The following is a 22,832-nucleotide window of genomic DNA, read 5'->3' on the forward strand; positions in this document are numbered from 1 at the left end:
AAAACCCTCAACATTGAGGAATATTTGATAACGGACAATTCAGCCATTTCTGCATCTGTGATATGTCTCTTGTTTATACCCAGCAGATAAAATACGTTCAGTTTTACATAAATTCCTCTGGTTAGTTTATTCAACATTATCAGAAAACACCCAAAGCAAAAGATGTTTGTTGTAACCCATCTGTTGTATATACCTTGTACAGCAGGATGCTGAAAAAATATCAATCAACCAAAATCTGAAGAAGGGTGTAAAGAACCCTGTATTAGTTCTCTGAAAAATCACAAAGTGTAATCAGCCTATTCTATTCTGAATATTTTTATTACTATACATCTGTTAGTGTGCTTTCAGTCATCACCAGCCTCTCAATGTCTGTCATGAGATATCTGTGTATTGTATGCAATATCTATGTGTGCAAGATCTGAAAGAAAAATTATACGATAGTTCAGGGCTCAACACCTATCACTATTTATTTTCCCTATGAAGTCCTAGGATTTATTTTCTGACAACAGAACAGAAATTAAATTCAGGAAGAATCCCAGTAACCAAGAGTTTCAGTTCCCAGTCTAAAGATCCCTGACTATAAAACCTCAAGTTCTTGCAGTGTCAGTGGGACTCTGGTCACCTATAAATATCTTCCTGCCTTTAAGAGACTGAAGCTGTAACAACTGTATTTCAACTTGAAGAGGATGTACAGAAGGAAAACTCAAAAAATTATATATATATATTTTTTTACAGTTGTAAATTGGTGTTATAGGACTGTGCTGTTACATGCTGCAGCTTCTAGAAGAAAGTTATTAAACTGAGTGGAATCTTCTTAATTACAAATTTGATGAGAAGGTATGACAGACTTGACAAGAAATTAGTATCTAAATGCAACTTTATAGCTACATGTATTTTTATAGTTTCCTAAAAGTTAAAGTTTGTACAGACTTGCTTTAATTATAAAACAATTCATAATGCCATCAGTTGACATTAGCTATGTATGTCAGCATCAGTTTGCTTCATTGAACTTCTGCATACCTCCAGACACCCTTTAACTATTATACTTTATGAACATATCAAAAGGTGAATACAGCTTCTCACACACAAAGATACTCTGATACATTCTGTACATTGTAGTGCTATAAATTGACTACTTTCAAAGAAATTCTTATCTGAAGAATTGGATTCCAATCTGAGGATCTCCTTAGCAGACTTAAGATTGCCCAGCCTTCAGCAGCTCTCTGGTTTGCTGTGACTGATTCATATACTTTACTTTTGAAAGTTGCTATGCCATGTTGTTTTTTGAATGGAAGAATAAAGATAGCTGCCTGAGCCAAAGAGTGAGGCAAACAAAAGTGGAGTCCTCTGAACTACTAAATTTAAAAGAAGAAAATCATTGAAACAGTCAGGAGGGAATATCACTGTACAGTTTCCATCCTTTTTTAGCCAATATTTGGCTAGTAACCTACCTCTTTGAGGCCTTTCTGAAGATCACACACCCAGCGCTGCTCTCGGTTTTGTCTAGGGTTCTCTTTTAGCTTTCAGGTGCCCTGCTCTTTTGGCTGTTTTGCCTCATGAACTTCCAGAAAGCAATAGGCGTATCAAGAGATATACAAACATCTAACCAAAAAGTTAGGATTCAGCTACAATTTAAGACACGAAATTCAAGTGTCTACCTACCTATAACCAGGCTTAGTGACTTTTCATGGCTTGTCAGCTAAACAGGTCTCTAGTCTATATCTGAGCCAAGTGCCTGGGCTTCCAGCGCAGTGGATGCAATGATTCACTCATATCCAATCAAGCGTCATCAAAAAGAAACAATTCAGTGCCCAGCTTTTCTAAGGCATCCTTATGTGACCGGCAAATACCACACAGGACCTATGGGATCAAATTCTTCCTGACCAGTAGCTGGTGGCCAGATGAAATACCCCAGTATTTCATCTGAAATTGGGCATCTGCTTGAGCACCTGAAATTGGCATCTGCTTGAGCAGCTGAATTGAGCCCTAACCCCCATCATTTGATAGGGCTTCTTCTGTAACACAAGCACCTTCTAGGTGCAGTCCATCTTGTTCTAAAGCAGATGTATGAAACAGATGAGGTGAACACAGACAACTACATCTAGGTAAGATGAATCTCTGGTGCTGCCTCAAGTCTTGCATAAGCCCTTGTTTGGCTGGCAAAGCCTGTATTAGGAATAGAAATTCCATGTTTCATATACATACAGAATACATCATCTTAAAAGAAATTTAGCAGCTACATTCTTAGTTCTAATGAAAAACTAACTATTTTAGCCTATTACAACATGCAACTGGGTTCTTTTCTCTTCAGTTAAAATTATCACCTGTATACTCTCTCTTTGTTCATTTTACTTAAGTTTGTTGTTTGTTAAGAAGTCTGGCCTCTTTCCAGGAGCAGCCTTGGATTTCCTCTCCTGACTGTACAACTCAAAGAGAAACCACAGAATTTTATTCTTAATATCCATTTTAGGTGCTGCTCTCAAGAATCATGTCCCACTGAAACTTGGAAAGAATGACGGCCACGCTAAGGTTTTAGAGACGGAAGAAAATCAAATTGTGTGAAAATATCTGCAAAGTCTGTCGGGTATTAAGGTGTCATTCTGTAGATAGCATTAACCTAAGCAAAATACCTTAATTAGGTATTTTTAGGTATTAATTAGGTATTAATTAGTGGTTCAGGGACAGGAGAGAAACAGACAGCACTAAATATGAGCTACATGACAGTGTGAGTCAACATTTCTTTATCTATACCAGAAAAACTATTCTAGCTTATCCATTGATGTGGCTGAGCTGTTGTATGGGATAGCTATACCTAGGTGCTTAGGATATAGGCAAGAATTTGAGACCATTTTCAGACATTGTAGCCAAGTTAACTTTTAGAGCTACTTCCCTATGCTGAGCATTATGTTTAATAAATTAATAATTTAACTATTGTTAAACTTTAGTTTCATTTTCCACCCAATGCCAGTATTAATTCAAAGGATAAAGGAACTGTTTTGTAATTTCAAGTTTAAGGGAAAAACGGGGAGGAAGGGAAGAACTGGGCCTTGTTACTTTGCTTAGAGATTAGTTCTGTGCAGATTCCTGACAGTCAAATGCAGTTACTTCACTTCTCAAAGAATATTTAAAATATAATAATAGTTAATAGTAAATAATAATAAAAATAAAAAAGTTTTAAGGAGATGCTTGAAAGGGAAGAGTGGGACTTCAAGGATATATTCAATCTATGTAAAGGAATTTATTCAATTAAAACTCACTCTTAAAAATGACTTGAAAAGAAGATGCTTCATCATTCTTTGACACATTCCAATACAACCACAAACACTGTTGTGGTTTTCTTCCCCTCCTTCTCATTTTCCAAAGTGTTATTCATCTTATCTTAATTTTTTTTTTTTTTGAAAACTCTTCATGCCAATTTAAAGACTACAGATTAAAATCTATGCAACAGTTATCTGGATGACTGATTATTTCACACAGATGCAAATGCAGTAACAGCGTAACAACAGCAAAAGGTTATCATGAATGGATGATGGTACACGGCTGAAGAAGCTGGTTGATATTTCCAATTAAGACATTAAGACAGAACTACTTCAGGTCCCCCAAGAAGGACACAAAACCATCAACTCTGTCAAAGAAAAAGAACAGCGTCTGGCTTCTGAAAAAATGGAGCAAGCAACTCTTTGCCAGTTTAATTCCTGTACTAGGCTTTCACAGATTTTTGAGTTGGAAATGGGATGCTCAGCCTGGGGCGCACACGCCAGCCCACGAAGGAAGCAGAGAACAAAAGCTTTTATTGCATCACTTGACAGATTTCTACATTCTATTCATTTTTCCATTAGAACATTTTCTGTATTATATTAAAGACTTGGCATACTCTTAAGACTGTCAAGAAATGCCCAAAACTCGTAGCAAATATTTAAGTAAGACTTCATTATTCAGTTCTGTGCAATTTCTTTTGAGGTGGACAATATTTCAGCATACTCAGCAATAAATAGAACTAGGTTAGATCCCCAACTACTTACATAAATTAAGAAACAGATTTTGAATTAAGAATTGGATTTTCTCTGAACTGAAAACCTGTCTGAAGCACAATCCTCACCCATTGTATGGGTCAATCAAGGGATGAAAATTCATCTATAGTCACATAAAGGTCCATTCCTGAGATATCTGTTTTGAAACAAAAAATACTGAAAAGCCCTGTTTTAATCAAAACTCAGCTTTAGCCTGGTATCTCTGGGGGAGAAGGACTTGTGATCCTGGTACATAAAGGATGCTCCCACCATTACTTTAGCATCTATTTGCAATCTCAAAGCAATTAAATTTTGAAAAAATGACACACTAGACAGCTGGAAAAAACTGTCAGTACCCCAAAGGGAGCAATTTGTGACACAACACAAATAGAGTGGCTACTAAAAGATATTAACCTGCTTTCTAGGGCTGTAGACATTCAGCCCTTTATAAGAAGGGTACCACTGCTACCTGTTTGGCATCATCATGATACAATCAACATGATCTCTGGAAGGCAGCTAGTTTGCTGCCACACATTTAAAACATGCATACAAAACTTTGTTAATATAGCTTCACTCTTTGCATGATCAAAAAAAACCCTCAAGTTATTTTTATTTGCAAAATAGTCTCACTTCATACACTTCTGTGATTTTTTTCCTCTGATTTAGCTCTGTCCCTCACTTGTGGTTGACAGTGTCTGATGTGTCACTTCCCCTCTTAATGTTCTTGTCCAAATCTAATCTTCAAAAAAACACAAAAGTCTTTAGTTGCTTTCTATTATCCAAAAAGAAAAAAAATCTTGTTAAATCTTTGCCTAGTTTATTAGGCAAAACATAGCAGTCACCAGCTATTATGATTCATTATTTAAGTTCAGGTAAAAATAATGCATATTTCTTTCTATAGTCATGATTAATCATTAGACCTATGTAGCTAGGAACAGTCATCAAAGTCATAATAATTATATACAAGCTTTTAAACTTGAGTTGATTTTTAGTTTTAATTAAATAGGATGAGTAAGATTTTGGGGATTACACTTGAAATGGAGATTATATTTAAAATGCATAATTACTACTGTTGTGGACTTTTTCTTTAAAAAAGATTTTGAACAAGTTATGAAAGCGTTTTTTTGAGGAAAACGGGATGTAAAGGATTAAAAAAATTTATGACTTGTGATTTGGTAGATCTGCGTAACATATGAACAATCCAAGGCCATGAAATATTCCTTTTAAAATGGAGCTTTGAGAACTAAAGTTTTGATTAGTATCCTTGTGAACACTAGAATAATTAAGACCATTTTCCAAGCTATGAGCATGCACAATTATATCTTAAATAACTGCATGCAAGAAAAATCACATATAGCTTAATTTTTCATATTACCAGTCATCTTTATTTTTACACTCCGAATATGCTTCATAGACAATAATGAAGGTCTATTAAAATTTAACTTTTACAATTTTGGGAAAGGTAGAATCAGACTGAAGTAAGTTTATATTCAACATTATTTTGAGCACTTAACATAATAGAAAGTTATGATCTCTGAAGAAGTACTACAACACAGATCTATTCTTTTATGTTAAGTGAGAATTTATCAAAATACCTAATTAAGTAACTTATTCTTTCTAGGACACTATTCTGGGAGTTGCAATGTTGTAAGTAAAGTATTTCTCTTGGCTTGGGAAATAGTACTTTTTCCAAGGATATAAAAGTCAATGGCTCCCCTACTTTTCCCAAAGGAAAAGCAACAAAACCAACCAACAAACAAAACCTCCTATATAGGTTCAAACTAATTTGGGGGCCTAAAAATTCCTCGAGTTTAGTCAGCTTCAACTCTGTGCCGAAGATTCATCGTGCAACTGTTTCTTTCCATCTTCCCCAGTTTGGACTGTGATAAACAGCAAAAACCCTCCAGGATTCAAGCACTGTCAGGTAACTCCTCGTGTGGCTTTGAAAGTCTCATCTGGAGATTTCCTGTGTACTTGACTGAAAGGAAAACTGAAGTTGTGCCCTCTACCAAAATTAAGATAATAGGAGATAAGGGAGTACCATGACTTGATCCAATGCTCAGTCAGTGCAATTTCAAAAGTATTTAACATAGCAGTGGGGGATCAGTATCTCCATTATATTGGTATCTGTTCTTAGACAGCCTTCTCCAGCCAGATGCTCAGCAAACTGAAAGTATTCACAAAGAGACAGAATTTATCTAACACTTTCCAGAGGAACATTGCAAGTCCTTAAGAGAACAGAAGCATACATTCCTATTCATAGCAAATGGTGATATAGAAAACACTGGGATAGCAGTTGACAATTTTTTTTCCACAACAAGCTCCACAGTATTAAAGAAAATCTCACCAATCTACACACAGCTATTATTAAAGAGCAGTGGTGGCCAGAATAATTAGGTCTCTAACTTGCAGAGAACTAGTTCTGCGATGAGCACTGCTGCTTTCACTTCACAGTTACTGCCTCTACTTCGAGTGCCTATGCTGCACTAGAAGGAAAGTTTTAAAAAGAAATTGAGGACACAGTAAACATTTTAAACACCACGTTTTGTTGGTTTCAGCTTCATCAGAAATTTCAGCAACAGCAGGATATTGAAACACCAGGAAAAATAGATCAGAACATATGAGATTGCAGACACTACATCAGCTGGAAGAGAAATATTTTTCTAGCTCCTAGTCTATGCGACATCATATTGCTACAGAACTTGGGTAGGAAAAACTGCCAGTAGTTATCAGCGCTTGCAAATCACTTAAGTAACTACTTTGGAAGTTAAGAAACATTGTGTCCTCATTTTGGTCTTTGGTACAGTTGATGCAAGCAAAAGCAGCATAACTCAAGAGTAACATTTACTTGGGGATGTTTTAGCTACATCTGTAAGCACTGTGGCTTGATAAAAATAGATCTGTAAACACTTTTTCACATGATACTTATTTTGGGGTAGTTTTCCTGTGAATTAACTTTACCTTGGTCCCGTGGACTGTGATTTATTAGTGGTTTAAGCACATCAGGAGTGCTCGTGAAGTATGTTTTCAAGTTCAGTTTCACCCAGAAGGAATTCAGTAAAGTGTTTGAGAGCTCTGCAATATAAATGAAAGCAGGGCAAGTAGGAATGATGGAGAGTTCTGCTTCAAAAGTGAACTACTGATCCAAGCTAACACACTAGATCATTGTTTTACTCAGATGCATTATTTTACTTAGTTTTTGACTGATTGCAGTGGAAAATGGTGCCTTCTCTTTATCCAAACAGACTTGACAACCTGAAATGCCTGTACCTTGACGCTGTAGGAGAAAGGATAGTTCAGTCTTCTGGTCTCTCATCAGCCAAGAGACAGCACATGGCACTGCAAAGATGAGTGTTTCATGTGATGTGCATTCCTTGTAGGAACTGTTTGGAGAATCTTCACCTTTCTTCCAGCACCAATCTCAGATATTCAAATTATTGTCAGTGACAAAAGACACCTGGAAAACTTGGTATCTTTGCTTCTTCATCCCTGCCTTCAGCATTTAAAAAAAAAAAAAAAAAATCTGTCTTATTTATTGGGTTATACTCTGCTTCCAAAGAATGCTGGTGCACTACATCACATCTGAAATAATTGTTCCAAATCTATCTTAAAGTGCTAAATACACCTAACAAATCCTGAGTGTTCAAGAATCACTACGCTAAAATTCTGTGGCATTATTAACATGCAGCTGGGGGCCCAAGATATCAAAAAAAAATACTAACAAAAATGTCCCAAGCCAAGGCCTCTCAGAAAACGTCTTTGGAGAGAAGCTGAATAAATAAAATCGAATGATTGCAACTTTAATTCTAAGTCAAACTGCACTTCTCTGCCACCACAAAGTGAAAAAAAATTGATCCAAACTTCAAAGTTGTAGAGTTCAATGAAGACTGAATCCTATAATTTTCAGAAAAATACATCATTCAGGTTTATAATTAAGATTATACATTTAGTGAGGAAGCCGAAAAACCTCAGACAACTGCTCAGACATAAAGAACCTTCAGGTGATGAAGATAAATATCTAAGCAACAAAATGGCAGAAGATTGCAGACATCTAACCAAAAAACCCAGGTCTTTTACCATCTCAGATACTGCAAGCCAGAAAGTAACTGATCATTTTTTTCCTAAAGCATTCAGCATATCGGCTGAATGAAAAAGACTAGAGAAAAGGATTAGAAAAAAAAAAACAAGTTAGAACTATTTTATTTTTTATTGGAAAATGAAAAAAATTTGATCATGACTATGGGAGAAACTAGGCACAGATATATTTTCATCTGTGGATAACTCTTGTTATCCTGAAAATAGGTATCTGAGTACATTAAGTTCTAAACAAGCTAGATCTAAGAGTAAAAACAGACTTGTCCTCTTCACAGCATCTGTATCAATCCCCTCATTATTTCCTAAAAGTCATGACAGAGCTGATTCATCCTTAGATTTAAAAACAATAGTAGCAAGTTGGTAAAGCTTATTCATAATGTAGATTAGCACTGGCAGCTTAGCAGGCAAACATCATAAAAAAAAAAAAGAAGATTTAAAATCAGAAATTTAATCTCTGACCCTTGCTCTTTAGCTGATAATAGCAAATGATCTGGGATACCAATGAATCAAACTCTTTGACTCCACTAGAAGTGACGGGTAGTAATGTGTCACGTGATCTCTATGAAAGGAGAGCGCTCCGTATCAAACTCAAAAAACCGTATATATACAATCTCTCAGGACATACAATTTGTAAAATATTTTAAGTGTCAACCACCATCACACAGTTCCAAACACTGCTTAAAGACGTCTGCAAATTAAACAAAGGTAAGCTCAAAGAATAGCCCTTTTCCTGGGGAAAAAGATCTGATGCATTAGCATTTTATCTCTCAGGGATAATCGTAAGGAGAAAAATCATATACTAGATAAAACCAGTATTGCTTCTTGGCAAAGAGCAAACACTGAGGACATGAACAAACTTTCAGAAAAATCTTGTCGCCATGCTGCATTTGACAGTTTTCTGCCTTGATAGTTTGAGCTTTAGTGGCACCTTCACCTTCCACTTCATCCGCCAAAAAGATGTGCTCTATTTTTTATAGTACAACTGCATTTTGCACCGTATTAATGATTGTAGTTGTGCTTTGGAAGCAAAGCTGCTAATATTACAGTAATAAGACATTTCTGTGGCCATCCTGAATACCGAGATCAATAGTCCAGGACCAGCCTCTATCTGAGCACCTGAAAACACTCCTCTGGTGTAGATTTTTATTTTTTTTAATAAAGAAATTGGTTGGTATTTAGAAAAACATCCAGTTTAAAATTATATACTTACCAAATAAGCTAAATACAGTATGAAGAATTTGCTGTTTGATTGGTACAGGAAATGAAGCTGAAAGATGTGGAAAGTAGCTGCTTTTCAAAACTAATTTCTGAGCTAGCCTCTGAGTAGCAGTAAGGAAGGCAACTTCAACTTAAGCTTCTTTATCTGAAGGAGCAACTTCATGATGAGACAAAGCTCTTGTTTGCACATGAAAAAATATTGCATATTTTACCTTTTTATATCAATTGCATTAAATATTGAATTGACTCAGTGTCTTTCAGACAACAGACTCCCAAATGCTAACGTGGAAGAAGCTTTAAATAAAGTTTTAAATATTGAGAATTTAAGTTAGAGAGCTTGAAAACAAAAACCTAACATTCACAAACAACAGGTTGCAGGCTTATGGTTAGTGTACTCACATAACTCTTAGAACTGTTAAAAGGGATGCCGTGTAAGCTCAGACTTGAAGTATCGAGATGCCCTAGCACAAAAGTTCACATTCCAATAAGGCTGACTCAGTCCTTCCGCCTTCCAAAGTACATAAATCTAATTCCACGAAGTTTTACTGTGAAAGGAATTCTTTAAAGCAGGGGTCCTCCTCCCTGCTGTGTGCAAAAGCTAAGGATTCCCTCTCCTATGATATTCTCTGTTCTTTCCTGCTATTCACCAGCCACCTGACTAGCCAGCTCTATGTCAGGTCAACATTCCAGCAATCACATAGTTACTTGCAGATATTAAACATATTGCTTTGACAGCCCAATATCAAGTTATAGAAATATAAATTACTGCAAGTCATTTGTAATTACTGCAACATAGTTCCAAGTACAGGTTGCATAAAGCCCCCCAAACTACATAAATGCTTCATCTAAAATGATTGAAAAGAGCAGCTCATAAGATACCAGTATCAAATTCAAAACTAAAAGGTTTGTTTTGTCTCTTTGCAAACCATTTATTAAGAACTGCATCACGTTAGCTATCTTCAGGATTCAACAATTTGCAGGCAATTTACAGTCAGTGTTGTGTGGCCATCATCCATGATGTAGTCGTTTAAATATTTACTATAACCACCTTCAGCAGGCATTGAGGAAAGCCAAGCACCTTCATTAACATGTGTAAATGCAAGATAGTGTCATAAAAAGGAAAGTAAGTAGTAAAAGATATTTGTGTAAAGAATTTTGTAATTCTTTCCACCATTTACTTCTTAATTAGCATTACTGCATTGAGAAAGTCAGGCAAGTTTTGCAACTGTCAGCTCACTTTGGAACTATTGTGTCTGTAATGCTCAAACTCCATTAACTTCTTCAATAGTTTTTACATCTCCAGCAAGAAAAAAAGAATGTGGATCTTCAGATCTGGCTAATTTTAGAATCAGCTAACAGAATTAGCAAAAAAAACACTCATGAGCTCAACCGAACATTTCCAATCTGCAAATAGGGAAAAAAAAAAATGATTTGGCACGAGATTTCTCTATTACATGAATAGAGAAAGTGTTTCTTGGAGAACAGTTTTTTGAGATTTTATCCTCTGATGATAAAGAAATGAGTCATCCTCCATCACAGTGAAGTAAATGATTTAACCTTAGTCTCAGGTTAAATCATTTGATGTGGTAACTTAAAACCACATTTAGTTTTAGATTCTTTTCTAAACCTACATCAAAGAGTAAGAATCTTCTATAATTCTCATTATATGCCACAGATTTATATGAGTAATGCTTAGCTCTTGGATAGTGTTTTTCTCACTACTTTGGAGAGCTTTCTGAAGTATCTCAGTTTTAAAAAAAGGTGATATAACTCAGAAATGACATACATAAGGGTAAAATAACTTCCAAGACTACCAAACAAGCCATGGTATAAATGAACAAAAACATCAAGTGCTGTAATCAGACTACAAAACTTCCATAGCTACTGTTACTTAAGCAGTGCAAACAATGACAACTTGAGTTAGAGTTGTGCAGCCCTACTTATAAGGGGATCCTCTTTTCATTTATTCAAATGGTGTACAAATACCAAAATTACTGTATCTGATCAGATGAATTCTGCCTTATCCTTTTTCTATCATTCAGGCTTCAGAAGAACATGCAAGAAATTCTAGGGTGACGTGTCATATGAATATAATGCTTTCTCACAGACTGGGTAACAGTCTTTTCCCCTCAACACACATAATGCATATCTTGTCCCTTTTCGCATCTTTCAGAAAACAGAGATAGAATTCCAAGGACCTAAATCAGAACTGTACAACAGGTAGTGTTATTCATGACTGTTTGGTGGATGTTATACATTCATATATTGCTGGATCTAGAAAGTGAACAGATGCTCTAACATAAGTTGGGCCATTTCTCAGCACAAGTTTAACTGTTAATCCTGTATGTGTTTTCAAGTTCAGGGGCTAAAACGAGGCTGACTGCTTAAATTAAAATGTTTCCAGTACAAGTTATCCTTTGAAAAGGACAGCATTTCAAGACTTAAGATTTTTATAACATTAACTCAATGATACTGTAAAGATAAGTATTTTTTCCTGTTCTTGACGAATGCAGCAAGACTTAACATCCATTAAGAAAACTGGCAGAGACCATCTCATTCAACACTGAATCTTCTCATGACCCTACTACAAACCAGCAAGGCACTTTGCAGTTTTCTCCTACAACTGCTTTCTGTCAGCAATATTAATTTCTACATAATTTGATTGAATTTGCTGAATTTTCACATAAGCATATTTCTTTCTTGCTGCTTCTTTCTAGCTATAACTACTACCTACTTGCTACTTAATTCACAAGTTGAAAACATTCTTCAACCATGAAAACAATTCCTTGACAAACACTGTTCAGATGATTTTAAGAGTATGTGACCAACTGCCGTATTAATGAAGAAGTTTAACTGTCTACAAGGCCCTACCAAACAGAGCTATTCTCACCCAGAAGATGATTTTCTCACGAGTTTCACCCTTCATATCAAATACAAAGCTATGCAACCCTAGCTAATAGGGAAAGCTATTCATAGAGAGGCCTTAGTCCTCACAAAATACTGCTATCCAGGTCAAGAGGTGCGAGATGACTTTATCTATACAGATACAGAAATTTAAACTCTCCCTACAGGACAATAATTTGTATCTGTCCCTGAAAAAACTGAAAAAGGGTTATTTCCTTTTAACTCAGCTGCTCAAGGAACCCACTTTTGCATAACCTACCAGAAGGTAACACCTATTTAGGGGGATGACTGAAACCCAATGATCAGTTCAAACTCTCCTCCAAAATTTTTTAGCTGATGGGCTTTTAAGAAGCCCAAGTGAAAGCTGGGCATCCTCTCATCAAAACCAAGTGTCTGAGATCAGATGAGCTGCAGAGAGGAAACACACCACCACAGTAGTGTTTCAGGCACAGACAGTATGAGTGCGTTGTGTAAGGGCTCCAATCCTTTCGGCACACATTAGATTATATCTAAAGTATCCCTTAACTGATCTGTACAATGTTGCACTGAACATTTGTCTAAAATCCAGTTTTAGGTATACACATCCTTTTGGGGATGCTAGTACTTAGAATTTATTTTAAGGCTATATTTTAACCTACATCATAATAAGGTAGATCATTTTAAAACAACTAGTTGCTATTAATATTAAGTCATTTGCAGCAGAGGATTGTATGTTAATGTTAAGACACTCAAAGAAATCTCTCTGTACCTGGTCTGGAGAGCAAGGGAAAAAGGAGAGAGCACAGATAAAGACAACATACTGCAAATAATTTAAGATTGGTGCATGTATTATGATAATTCTGGAAATTACGTTTACATACCAATGTGTTAGTGAGAAAGTATTTATGTCTGTATTTTTAAACTGGTTAATCCAAATCAATTCAGGTAAATTAAAAAAAAATACAGAAAACCAAACCTCGTTATTTATATAACTCCATATTTATAGCTTATTTTCTTAAGCATTGGCTTCAGACTCCAATAATGTTAATACAAAGTACTTGTTAAGTCAATTTTATTTTCTAGTTTCCTAAGTCATAGGAAACTTCTAATATGGTTATCACCATTCTTCACATACTATTAAAAAAAACAACCCCCATAATGAATTATATGTGGGATCCAGACAAGGAACAAGTGCTCAGCTATGCTCCTGCCCATGGATTTCAAACCTATATTTTCTTTATTACAAAATGCTTAGTATTTTACTACAGCTTTGTTAAAGTAATACTATACTAAAACCAATTTACTTCCTTTCATCCAACATGTCAATGTATACTCTTTTGTGAAAGATATTAATGTGTAATCATAACATACAAAAGAAATTCCAGCTCCAAAGAGCAAACATATTTGCCCCCCCCCCCCCAAAAAAAAAAGTAGGTAACAGATGACATTCTGAGGAGTGATGCGAAGGGAAGCATATACGGTAAAATATCTCCAGAAAACTATCACAGGGTACTATCTCTGCAGGGTCTGAAGTACTTTCTGAAGACACTAAAAATGGAAATTGGATTCTTTGATATTTTCCTCATTAGAAGGCTGTCAACAAATTGTACTAAATAGGAACAGTCAATTGTCCAAAACATTCAAGTAGTAAATCAGAGTAAGAGACATTGTAGCAATTCAAATCCGAAAGTCTCTTTCCTATCACATTGCATTCATCATTTCCCTCCATTTTCCGCTTTCTTTTGGTGCTGTAAATCTTTCAGTGTATGTGGAGAATTATCTTGTTTTCATTTCTTAGTAGTTTCCAAAGTCATTTAAATATAGATGAAGTAGAAAGAACCAGCTTCTGAGGCAGTTCTTGCAAACAGAACTCTGCACCAGTAAGGATCAGCAGACTCCAAAAATATTTTGGAATAGCTGTGAGACTTGCTTTGTTTAGTGGCAAGAACAGGAAAAAAAAATAGTGAAACAAAACTTGGAAAATGCAGAACTCAAACTCAAGAGACAACCTTCACTAAAGAAAACCCTATTAAAAGGCTTACCAAGTTAAAGCTAGGCAAAGAAAGTGCCTTCCAATTTACAGAATTACTCCAATAACCCACAGCCAGAAGCTTATCAGATACCAGTGCCCTTGTCCCAAACTTTTCTTCATCTGATAATGCTCATTCCTCTCAAAAGAAAGGGAAACTACTGTATTGTAATAGTATCTCAAAATTGTGCATTTGCATAAGTGTATGCATTTCAAAATGTAATTACTTAGTAGTGGGACCAATAATTTCAACCCTTGCTCCTTAGTGAAGCATCATTTTGTTGGTAATCAACTATCAGCTTTGGTTTCCAATACTAGTTTCACTTCAGAAAATAATTCTACTAAAAGATCCATTTTTATGAATTTAACTATGAGATCTACCTGCAAGTGACAGAAGGAAATTTTATTTTGCATTCAAGATGCATCTGACTTGCTACTGAAAAAAACGCTTGATATTGCACTATAGTAACTAATTCCACATAGGTTAACGATCAACTTATATTTTAAGTTATCCGTTTCTTGAAATGCATCTACTGTGATAGGGACTTCCTTATGAAAATATACACACGCTTACTTACTTTTTTCCTGCATCACGATTCCCTGCCAAAAAAGTACTCTGTGCATTTTTTTTTCTAAAAGGTAATCATTATCTGCAAAAAATAGAACAAAAACTCTACTGCTTCCACATTTCTCTACATTAAGATAGCCACAGAAAGGGAAGAAACTCAAAATTAAAATTCTACATTTGTCTTTGTAATACAATAGTTTTATAAAAAGCAGCATGTATCGCATTACACCAAATGAGCCAATATCAGACTTGTGCTTTGAAAATTATTTCATCAGAAGACAAAATGAAAAACTGGGTAGCTTTCTAGAAGGTTTAATTTGTAAGGGAGACACATTAAGAGAAGAAGTCTTTTGTTACTAAAATCCACTTCCATGTTTACTACAGCATAACTCCAGCAGTTCTTAAGAGGAAGACTCTTCTTAGTGCAGAAATTTCCTCCTACTTTTTGTAACAGTAAAGAAATTAGAGCTGTCTTTTTTCAGATAATTCTTAGGAAATTCACTTTTATTATTGTAGAGCTAACTTGATCATAAAGTAATCTATGTAAAATAACTTCTGAACAAACAGCTCAGAGAACCCAGACTTCAGATAGCATCCAGACAAATTCTTCTGTTTCTCAAACATGAGAACAGTGGATCTCCATTAAACTATTTCACACCATTGGCTAAAGAGCTAGTTTCACATTTAAATAGTCATCCCTTTCCCTCCAACCCTACATCAAGGGTAATTACATGCAACTCCTAAAGGCAAGCAATTAAGTATTACCAAGGAAACAATGATTGTCACAATGCAAAAGAATATTAAGGCCAATGAATAATATCCGAGTTGTCATAAATAACACTGATTTCTATTGGATCCTGCTTTTCGAAATATAACCAGAATAAAAGCACAACAATTCTGTAGTGTACCAAGTGTATATTTCAATTTACTGTATGCAGTCTAACAACAAATTTGGTCATAATTTACCAGATATACATAAATGATTTAAGTAGTAAAAGAAGATTCAGTTGCAAGAGAAAAAGTTCATATCTTGAGGAAAAAAAACAAAAAACAAAACAAAAAAGGAAAATACATTAAGAATGGAGAGCCAGGTCCAGTTTCTAAGCATTAAGTGAGCAGTATTCTAATAAAGCAGATTTAGGTGAATTTCAGATATATATATATATATATATATATATATTTTTTTATATATATAGACAGATCTACCAATTGTAAACTATGGTTTTAAAGGGGATAAATGGGATGGAAAAATCTTTATGCTATACTTACATATTCACAAAGCAGAACATTACTTTAACGTTTAAAATACTTTTCATTCATATCATCTTTGTCCAACTAATTTCTACTTTGGACCCCACCAGAATTACACATTACTCATTTCAGTCTAGAACAATGAGAATAAAATGTATGCTTCAGTGGAAAAAAAAACAAACAAAAAAAACCCTACCTCCTCCCATCCCACACCCCCCCCCAAAAAAAAAAAAAAAAAAAAAGGAAAGAAAGAAAAACTAATTATCTGTCTGGTTTACAATGATGTGGAAACTACCAATGAAATAAATGGATGATTTAAAAAAAGCATTTTAATTCCCAAATAACTGTAGTTCAACTTTTCTCAGCTGCAATCGGCAAATACAATGTCTTAACATTACGTTACTGTTCTACTGATGTAAAAGACAACAACAGTAAAGCTCGTCTCTTTAAATACATACCAACTTTGATCAGATGGAGCACCATTATGATTCTGTCCGTCAAAGCATAGTTCAAAGTTATCCACACAACTAGCATAATTTAGTTACCTGATATAAAATAGGAAAAAATATACTTATTTCAAAATTAAAACAAAGCTGAAAAATACGGTGACCCTCAATTTTTTTTTTAATACAGTACTGTCACACTGGCCTAGCTATGTGTTATGATAAATGCTCTGTGTATTTACTCACTGTGACATAATAGTACATCAGAGGTATCGTTCCAATGATTACTTGAATTTGTTTGCCTTAGGCTAGACAAAGCAGAGGAGTTGAACATGTAACGCCCTCCCCTCCCTATGAAAGAAGTCTGAAATCATTGGTACAATATAAGTTTAGGGAAAAAAAAAATCTGCATGGCTACAAAAATTGAAGTTTCAATGACTACTGAAAATTTAAAATAAAGAGTGTAGGGAGCATATCATTCTGAGAAGTAGACAACTCAAAGCATTATTTTGCTTTGGACTTTGTTTTTGTTTTTTAAAAAAGTTCCAGCAAATTAATTCAACAAGTTAAATGTATTTTGTTTATATTAAACACTAGCAACAACCCATTAAATACAAAAGAATAAAAAATATCTTGTGTTCATTTTAATGATGAACAATGGGCATAATAGCCTAGTGTCCAATGCATATCACAAACTAGCCAAAAAGCGGACAAGAAAGAAATTATCAACCAAAGAGTTGTTTAATATGACACTTTCTCCATTCCTTGCATTTTTTTTTTCCTGTGGGACTGAGGTATACACCAGGGGAGTCAAAAAGTTGGGGGGTGGGGGGAAGGGGTGAGACAGGGAAGGGAAGATTTACTACAGTCTGATACTTTTCAGCATGATTATCTCTTCTGACTAAATAGAGAAGAGTTACTCATGCTCTAGGCAAGCTATTACTTTTATTGGTCATTTTTTCTGCAAGATTATTTTGGAACTGATGAAACAATAACAACCTTTAAAATTCAAAACTGTGAAGAAGCAGACACTAAATTAATGCCGTTATCAACTTCTCCAGTGCTTATCACCTATACCACGTGCTGGCTTAGAGCCAAAATTTTTAAAAACCAAATTTCAGTATGGAGTTGGCATTATCCATGATGCATCCTTAAGTGATTGGCTTTCACCTATCTGAGTAAGGGAGAGGTAAGGTTTGTATGGCAAAGACATGCTCATGGAAACAAGAGCTATCAGTCCAAATTAGCTTCACTGGTTCACTGACAAACTATGACTGGATTTGGGGAAGCGGTCTTTGTACTTCCATACCAAATTGCAATTTTCTTCATTCATGTTAACAGATACATGAATGTGTAACATAATAAGTACAGTTACTACTATGTCTGATTAGGACCCAAATAGCTATATCCTATAAATAATAAAAAATACATTTTTTCTTTTGATAACTGACTGTAGATGTGAGGACTCTGTATAATTCAACCAAATGGTTGTATGCTGTACAGTCCTGTGCAAATATCATAGAAAATTAATAATCCTTTTTTGCTATAAGGCTTTGACCCTATATTTTTCACAGCAACATAACTACCATCCAGCCTGTACCATATTTCGCAAGCCTTCAGTCCAAAAATTCAAATAGTCAATCCACATAGTGTCCATTTGCGGCACACTGAAGCCATATGCTCTGTCAGTCATCTAAAGGCATACAAACTTCCCCAGATTCATCCCATCGAGACTGGTCATTCTGTTCTTCCACATCATCGCCAAGCTCCTCATCACCTTCTCCCACTTCATTTTCCTCATACTCTTCATCTCTAGGGAAATCTGTGTCCTGCACCTGATCTACTCCCTCTTGCCCTCCAGGTTGAGATTTATCTGCACAGTCTACACAAACTCCATAGCGTCGAGATCCATGTCTTATTCCAACACTGGCTGCTAGCATGAAGATCTTCTTACACACCATACATTTATACTTTTTATCCTTTTTGTGCACCTAAGAAAGAGAAATATTAACAACTGGAATTGTATCAGATTGCATTTGCACATAAAATAGTATTGCTAGTTACTTAGTGATACAAACATTTTCTTGAACCTTACAGAAAGAGACCCCCAACACTGTTCAGGGAAAGAGAAGTGCTACTGATGATCCATTAATACAACAGGACTATTGCCCACATCCAAACTACCTGCTTAGTGTTCAAAACAGGTCAGTGACCGTTTCATGGCTGCTCACACTGTACAGAACAAGACTCAGAACAGAACAAGACTCAGAGGCAACAAGCATGGTATATGCACTTATGCTGCACACAGTACATACATAATATGTACATACATACTCTTTATGTAGAAAATTGCCTTTATAATTTTAAGCTCCAGAAACATTAAGAACAAACAAGAGTTTAAATTCTATACAAACAGAAAGATTACTCTTCCACAAAAACAAAAAACTCAAACCAAACAACACCCTCCTCCCTGAAACTCACTCTTAAACAAACCAATCAAAACCCCACAACACCTTTCCACTTCACTTTGGTGAGTTTTATTTTTGTCCTGTATGTAAGGAAGGTTTGTGTGTAAAGTTAGAAGACTGCTGTTCACCAGTTTGATCAATCATAAATTTTATCTTTAACTAATAATATACTTGTTACAAAAAAGTTGAGAAATGCATTTTAAGAAAAGGCAGAAATGGACTTGACAAAAGGAAGTCAGAAGTGGACTTGTTGCTCTAACAAGAAATGCTATTTACATGGAATATTGCCAGATATACTGGTTTAACTGAGCTTAAATGTGAATTCTAGTTACCCAACTTGGAAGAATTTTTAAGTTGAACAAATTCTTGCATCTGGTGTCCCAACAAGTTACAGCTGTGTATTTACATATCTCACTTGAGACTGTGTTGAAAAAGATGCCATTTTAAATAAAATGGAAATTATTACCCAGATGAACAAAAAAATAAGGTCAAAATACAGTCACTTCAATCCCTCTGTATTATCTGTAGGGCCAGTTGTGGATTCCCCCCCCCCCTCAGTGTCTAGACTTGTTATGATAACATTACACACAAAGCAAAATTCTTATGTGAAGTATTTGTTGAATGGAAGAAAAACAACAAGTATTCTGAACCCATCCAGCATGAAAACACTTCACGTTAGGCACAGGATTGGGCTGGGCTTCACTCAATAGCTATTTAAAAATCTGTCTGACTTCACCTTTTTCCCTGGAGAAAAAGAGGCTTCAGCTACAAGACCTGATCAGGTACTACAGGATAGAAACCTGAAGTTTCACTCTGCTAATGCTGGCGGTTGTCTTCTCTAGTGAGCTACAAAGGAAGAAGAGTAGCTGCTCCACTTCATCAATAAGCTGATAGCTACCTTCACCCCTCTGCCCAGTAAGAGAAATTGCACTGTACTATCACTGCCTCCAACACCGCAGTCGCCTACATTTACTATAGAACAAAATGTCCTTCAGACTCACTAATACCATAGGTCCTCCTGCCTGTCAGGCATCTAAGTCTTTACCAAGTGGTATGAGAGCAGGGACAAGAGCAGCAGTGGTAGAATATAAGCATATATATTTAAGCTGAGAGAAGTCCAATGGGACATGTAAGAAAAACATCACTGGGTAACTGAAAGACTGTTTTGTGATTGCACAGGGGTTATAGTTAGTTGGTTGTTTTTAGCATCCACATTAAAACTGGAAAGTTCACTGCTCCTTTCTACTCACCAATGAACAAAAATGCCAACTAGATGAGGGGGATCTTATGGAATACCTTCATAAGGGAACAAGGAGGTCCATGGACTCTCAGAGTTCAAGAAAACTATCAAAATCCCCAAACAACTAAGGCTCATTTATCCAAATTCACATACTAACTTATTTTGAATATTTGCAAAACATTTTTCAAAACGAGTTTCATAAGATCACAGCTTGAACCTTGCTTTCATTACTCCCCTAAAAAACACCTTATTATTTTTACAATTAAAAAAAGTCTCATCAATTTCCTTATCAACTAGATAAAAATTACCTACAAAATACTCAGTACAGGTATACGTCTCTGGATCCTCAGATAAAGAAAACTTTAATCAAATCTCAATTTATAAACATGCACAGTACGGGCTTAACTCAAGCGTTGATTTTCATATTGGCAGGATACTAGCAAGAGGACATTTACTCTCTGCATCTTGAATATTTTTCATTCTAACCTAAATCTTAAAGCAGATTTTATACTATAGCATCATTTGCCTGTGAAATAAGTATTTCAGAAAAACCTCAAGATATTATACAGTTGATTAACAGGGTGCCCACACTGAAAATGGTGGTATAGCATCACAGAACTAATGTGCTATTCTATAGCTGTAATACTAAGCCAAAGTTTTCTTTTATTATTTACAGAATATTTAAATACACTGCCTTTCTTTACATGTCACTTTAAATCATCTTGAAATTAGCTCTATCAGAATTCCACAGATTGTCTTAACCGATACTGCATTTTCCATTAAAAATTAAGAGGGATAGTTACCACACAGATGTATTTATCTTCATCCATTTTAGATTAAGATAAAGCTATCTATATGGTGACAAATGAGAACAGTGTTTATGCAAACTATTAAAATATCTGAGAACACTAAAAAGCTCATATTTATACACTCATACAATCATACACATATACACATGTGTATTTATTGTTACTTACCAAGGAATGTCTCTTTACATGTTCTCTTCGAGTAAACAGCTTCCCACAGATGTCACAACTGAAAGATCTCACGCCCGTGTGAATAAGCAAGTGTCTCTTTAGTGTTCTTCTGTACTTGGCTACATAATTACAGTGTGGACACTTCAACTTGTTCATGATTAAAGCAGAGGAATCGCCTACAAGAAAACAAGCCATTAATTTAAAAAAAAAGATGATAAAAAATGAAGAACTATTTTGATATGTTCTACCTGATGCCCAGCAGCAAATAGGTGCCAGAACAAAAGTTCCCACACTACTTTTCATCAGCCAAATCAGAAGCCACAAAAATTGGTAGGTCCAGTACATACACTTCTGCTAGAAAAATACCTATTAGTAAACCAGGAATTTTTAGTACAAGAGTACAGATCAGTTCTTTGGAGGGAAGTCTGATTTCATGAATCAGTAAGTTAATTAAAAATAGGAAGAGTTCTCTGATGCTCTGATTAATCTCTCATATAATTTCTCCAGCACTATTCTATTTTCTAGAGGTCACCTATATTAGAAAACATTTTATTCTAGATTAGAAACCCTCTAGGTGTCTATGATATTTAGTCAGCTATGATCTTCTCCCCCAACATTTTAATGAGACTTACATATAGGAACTGCCTGACAAGATCTGACTCTGCAGAGGACGAGGGTGGGGAGGATAATATAATCAAATAATAAATAAATTTGACAAAAGGAATAGGATGGTAAAAGGTAGCATAATTCTGAAACAGCTATAAAAAGAAAGTTACTGGCTTACATCTTTGCTATACCCTTTTCAAAATCTAATTTGGTCTAACAGAATAAGAAATAATGAGGGCAGATAACTTCTGGAAGTAGCAATATCTCATCTTTCTCATGAGGGAAGGGAGCTATTTATATCCTTGGACCAGGAATAATGCAGCTTGCTCAAAGGATATGTGTAAAATTGAGGTTTACCATCAGAGCATGTTATTGCATTAAATAAAAGAAGCATGGGATGGTGTGACAGTTATACAGAAGGTCACACAGAAATACACGGATTATTTTGAGGATAAGATATTGATCAATTTACTATAGTTGACGCAGAAACTTATGAACATAATTGTAACTGCCTACAAAAGAAAGGATTCAAAAAGCACTGGATAAGGCCATGTGACTATATGTACAAGAGCTGCTGAAGTTCACGCTGGCAGGAGGAAAGCCAAAATAACTGTATGCATATGCACAGACCTGTATGCCTGTATCTAAGATAAAACACCACTTTCCAGTTAAAAAGCTTCGAAATTCATCATGAGATGGAAGTTTTGCTAGTATACAAGAAATTTACCTTGCTATTTCTGAGCACTCACGGAAGCTGAATGTCAACACACCTATGTAACAATACAATGGCCTATATGAACAGAAAGGTAAGAAATTCAAAGAGAGTTTCAAACTGTAGTCTTGTATCCATCAATGCAAGTATGACCTAGCCATTGGGGCTGTAACAGATACAGCAACTTAACGGTTCAAGAACAGGAAGACTGTAGAAGACTTGGGTGTTAACATCTGGCCCATTAATGCATTTCACCTTCTTATGACTCAATTTCTTCTCTTGTAAAAATAAAAATATTAGAAGTAAACACAAACCACATCCTAGTAATTTCT

General features: G+C 35.3%; 1 protein-coding gene across 1 annotated transcript in view; it reads right to left on the bottom strand.

Moving 5' to 3' along the window:
• Positions 1-16,365: 16,365 nt before the first annotated feature.
• The window catches only part of ZBTB10 (zinc finger and BTB domain containing 10), a 29,808-nt gene continuing 23,341 nt past the window's right edge, over positions 16,366-22,832 (bottom strand). The window contains exons 4-5 of the mRNA XM_062570251.1: positions 21,183-21,358; positions 16,366-18,488 (exon numbers count right to left, since the gene is read on the bottom strand). Of these exons, the coding sequence (XP_062426235.1) occupies positions 18,183-18,488; positions 21,183-21,358 (482 nt within the window). The 3' untranslated portion in view covers positions 16,366-18,182. The remainder of the gene's footprint in view (positions 18,489-21,182; positions 21,359-22,832) is intronic.

This window comes from Rhea pennata, chromosome 2, assembly GCF_028389875.1.
Source record: "Rhea pennata isolate bPtePen1 chromosome 2, bPtePen1.pri, whole genome shotgun sequence".
NCBI lineage: Eukaryota > Metazoa > Chordata > Aves > Rheiformes > Rheidae > Rhea > Rhea pennata.